The sequence below is a fragment of the Pterocles gutturalis genome, unplaced genomic scaffold (genome assembly GCF_000699245.1).
Source record: "Pterocles gutturalis isolate BGI_N339 unplaced genomic scaffold, ASM69924v1 scaffold17270, whole genome shotgun sequence".
Taxonomy (NCBI): domain Eukaryota; kingdom Metazoa; phylum Chordata; class Aves; order Pterocliformes; family Pteroclidae; genus Pterocles; species Pterocles gutturalis.
The window spans coordinates 5,492-9,744 of record NW_010141144.1 but is presented as its reverse complement, the minus strand read 5'-3'; the positions used below and the strand labels follow the sequence as shown (position 1 = coordinate 9,744).

The 4,253-nt window shown below is 53.5% G+C and overlaps 1 protein-coding gene across 1 annotated transcript in view; it reads left to right on the top strand.

The window, feature by feature from the left end:
• Positions 1 to 573: 573 nt before the first annotated feature.
• The window catches only part of RPL3L (ribosomal protein L3-like), a 7,395-nt gene continuing 3,715 nt past the window's right edge, over positions 574 to 4,253 (top strand). The window contains exons 1-4 of the mRNA XM_010083936.1: positions 574 to 799; positions 1,438 to 1,606; positions 2,492 to 2,627; positions 3,743 to 3,929. Of these exons, the coding sequence (XP_010082238.1) occupies positions 580 to 799; positions 1,438 to 1,606; positions 2,492 to 2,627; positions 3,743 to 3,929 (712 nt within the window). The 5' untranslated portion in view covers positions 574 to 579. The remainder of the gene's footprint in view (positions 800 to 1,437; positions 1,607 to 2,491; positions 2,628 to 3,742; positions 3,930 to 4,253) is intronic.

The window sequence follows — 4,253 nt, the reverse complement described above, 5'->3', positions numbered from 1 at the left end:
GAACTCGCCCATGTCCCTAAAGTGCTTTTGCTTTTTTCTCTGCCTGGCTCAGCATGACCTTGCGACTGGGGTTTGTATATTTAGCTCTTCTAATTTGGATTCCAAGGTGCATATATAACCTGTGTGTGTTCTTATTACTGATTCCTTTGAGCATCCTTTCCCATTTCTCCCGATCGTTAGCTGTGCTTATTTGGTGACATTTGCCTTGATGATGCGAAGCCCATAAATTCTGAGCAGGCCCTTTTGGTGCTGCAGAATACAAAATAAGTAATTATAATTAACATCACAGAAGGGCACACCTATTAAAGAACGTATTTCTCCTTCAAAGTTCTCCACCAGAAGGAGGGAGATCATGTTCAAGGTTTTTTATTTAATCGGCATCATTTGTCCAGCAACTTACTGAATTCTTCCGTGTGCATGATGGAAGCTTGAGCAAAATCCCATCCTGTTATGAGTTCTTTTTCTCATGTTGGAATTGAGGAAGAGCCCAGAATCCCTCTAGCATTCACTGATGTTAAAGGGGACATTTCCTGTTGTGCTATGGGTCCTGGTGTCTTCTAGGACCTGAAAGAGAAGGCAATGTTTTTTTGTTCTTCCTCTCCACAGTCCCACCGCAAGTTCTCCGCTCCCAGGCATGGCCACCTGGGCTTCCTCCCCCACAAGAGAAGCCGTCGCCACCGAGGGAAGGTGAAGACATGGCCCAAGGATGATCCCAGCAAACCAGTCCACCTGACGGCTTTCCTGGGCTACAAAGCTGGCATGACACACACTGTGCGGGAGGTGCACCGGCCTGGGCTCAGTAAGGCTTGGCTGAGGGAAGAGGGGAGCCACATCCAGGAGGGAAATGAGGGAGCAGACTTGTTGGTCGGAAAGGCTGCTCCTGGGGATGTGTGGTGGAGCTTCTAGGCTATCTCCTGTAATGTTGTCCAGATCTTGGATGGCCAAAAGCCACCTCATGGCCACCATGAGCTGAGTCTGGGGGGGTTCATAAGATGTCCCCACACTGGTATGGTGAATGCTGGTTTGCTGGATCCTGCTGGCAGAAGGACTCTGCAGGGTAATTACCTGACAAATCCTGTGCTTGGAGTGTCTTGCTGGAGAAGTTTATAATGTTACCCTCTGGGATGCCCAGAGGATGGGAGCCAAACTCCAGGGCAAGAACCATCCACTGTAGCGCTTCCCCCAACCTGGGGACGGTGGGTTAAAGTGTGCTGGGCCACAGGGTCTAACCTGTTCAGTGTCTGGTGATCAAACTCTGCCTGATCCTCCAGCAGGGCTTGTGGCTGTGGGAGATTGGAAGGGCTGAGGCTGGCTGTGAGAGCAGAGTGTGACCTTGCCCCCGGTGTGCTGTTTGCTTGCTGTAAGGCCCCCAGCCATGAACGGCTCTCGGGCTGATTTCAGACAGTGCTGAGCACCATTTCCCTTCCTGCCTTGCAGAGGTCTCCAAAAGGGAAGAGGTGGAGGCCGTGACCATCATTGAGACCCCGCCAATGGTGGTGGTGGGGGTCGTGGGGTACATAGAAACACCAAAGGGCTTGAGGAATTTCAAGACTGTTTTTGCTGAGCACATCAGTGATGAGTGCAGACGGCGCTTTTACAAGAACTGGTACGTGGCTCCGCGGCTGGGGAGGGTCCCTGGGGCACCGCAAGTCCTTCGCAGGTCTTCCCGGCAGGCTCTCCGTGATGCCCAGCCTTTGCAAACAGCTCAGCTACCAGCAGCTGGCTCTGAGGTGGAGTGCAACTGCTGTTTATTTAGTCATGCACAGAGACACTGCAAACAGCTTGGTGCTGGGAATCAGCATATGCGTATGTAAATTTGTTCTGATAGTGGAACTAAGTTAGCTCTCTCCACGGTATCGCATGGCAGTGTGTGCTGCAGGTTTGTTTTTCTCTGTGTAGGTCGGGCCCATCTACTCTCCATTAAACTGCAATACTTGAGCTGAGGCACGAAATAGAGGGAGTAAAACCAGATTTGTCAGGGGAAAAATTAATGCAGAATGTGACCCCTGGCCCTCGTAAACATCAACAGCCCAAATCCCACACCAGTGGAGAGGAAAATGGAAACATGAATTTAATTAACTGTAGGAATGGTGTCTCCTGCAAAAGTGCCGTTGAGATCCACCCACCACATGCCTCTGATCCGTGTTGGAGGCTGTTTTCTCCTTTCTTCACTTAGCTCTGATTTTGCCGCTTGTATTTTGACGGCACTGAGCCAGTCAGTGGGAGACAACTGGATTCCTCATGCACAAAGGTTTGAATTACCAGTCCCTTTTTTGCAGCTCGTTATTCACATTCCTCTTCCAACCTCAAAGCCCTGTGTCGTGGCCCCAGCAGCCAGGTGAGGTTCAGGTATCCACAGGGACCTTGTGCCTCTGGGGAAGTGCCTGGCAAGGTGATCTGTCCCCCCAACACTGCGCTGGCTTAGGGCACAGTGAGGTGCAGAAGCGCTTCACCACTCGGCTCTGCTGGATGTTGAACACTTTTGTCGTAGGCACAAGAGCAAGAAGAAGGCGTTCACCAAGTACTGCAAAAAATGGCAGGATGAGGATGGCAAAAGGCAGCTGGAGAAGGATTTTGCGGCTATGAAAAAGTACTGCAAGGTCATTCGTGTCATTGTGCACACACAGGTCAGAGCCTTATCCCAAGGGGTGGCCAAGGGGGTCTCAGCTTGGGAGCGTGGTGAGGGCCTGGGAACTGGGATCATGGGGGTGTCTTGGTGGGGTCACAGGAGGCTGAGCAGGCAGACGCTGGTCAGAGGGTGTGGGACAGCGTGCAGGCAGCGGGAGGTGCTGGCTGACCTTTCCAACTACCTCCTGACACCAACCCTGTCCTTTTGAGCCCCGCTCAGCAGAGCTCCCTGCTTGGGGGATTACCGGAGGGGGCTGTGGCTGGGGAATCCTGGGAAGCCCACACACGCAGACTTTGCGCAGAGCCTCAGCAGGTGATGAGCCCTATGTCAGCAAGGGAGCTTAGGCCCCATGATCACCTCAAATTAGCAACTGGTGTCAAACGTTTGGCCAAAAATAACTCGCAGGCAGGCACAGTTTTGCCAGATGCAGGTTGCTGGATACAGAGGGCTCATTTTCATGCTGATCCCTGGAGTTAGCGGCTGCTTTGGAGTCTGGGGCAGAGCTAAGCTGGCTCAAGGCTTCACATGCGGCTGGCACAGACCCTCAAAGTCCCACTGTGGCGATTTGTCAGGGGCTTTGCACAGGGAGCTGGGACTGGGAGAGAGCAGAGGCACCTCTTGGTGGGAACTGGAAATAACTGCTCAGTCTGGAAGCAGAGGTGGAGCACAACCAAAGGAGAGGCGCTGACTCTGGCTCAGAGCACAGCACTGCATCCTGGCTAGTCACAGTGTTCAGCCCCAGGTGGTGCTCTGGTGACAGGCTACTCCAGGACTTTTACCATGGCTGTCACTACTGTGCTTAACTCCTGGGGTAGGACGAGGCTGGGCTGTTCCTGTGCTCCCTGGAGGGAGGGTGTGCATCATCTCCTGCCTGGAATGGGAGCACTGGGAGATGGGGTGGCTGGGTTGAAGGACGGGGAGTTGGGTCCAAGAGGTATGCAGGCATGCTGACCCAGGTCGCTGACTGTTTGAAAGGGGCTGAAGGGGTGGTGGAGAGCTGGCCCTGCTCACCCCCTGTGCCCCTCACAAGCGGTGGGTGATGCAGCCCTGCCCTCACGTTTACACCTGGGAGGTGAGGGGCAATGTTTTTCCCTAATGCACTGTCTAATGCAGATGAAGCTGCTCCCGCTGCGGCAGAAGAAGGCCCACGTGATGGAGATCCAGCTGAACGGTGGGACGGTGGCTGAGAAGGTTGACTGGGTTCGTGAGAGGCTGGAGAAGCAGGTTTCCGTGCACAGTGTCTTCAGCCAGAATGAGATGATCGATGTCATTGGCGTCACCAAAGGTCACGGGATGAAAGGTACAGAGCAGGGGGACTCTTGCCAGGGGCTTGGTTCTGTCCTTCTCGTATGACGCTGGCCATAAGGTGGGGTTGGGGAAGGGGAGTGTTAGCCATGCTGAGAACCCACCAACTTATTGCACAGGGAGTAGCAAAGAGCCTCTGGACTGCAACCCCGACATGCAGTTCCGTTGTAGCAGAGCGTGGTTTCATTAATCCCAGTACAGGCCATGTTGTCTGCCGTGCCCAGAGTCCTCCCAGGAGGCTCAGAAGCACTGTAAAGCCACCACCCTTCTAATAAACACCACGTGTGTGGAGGAGATGTGGGTGTTTCTGTGCATGGAT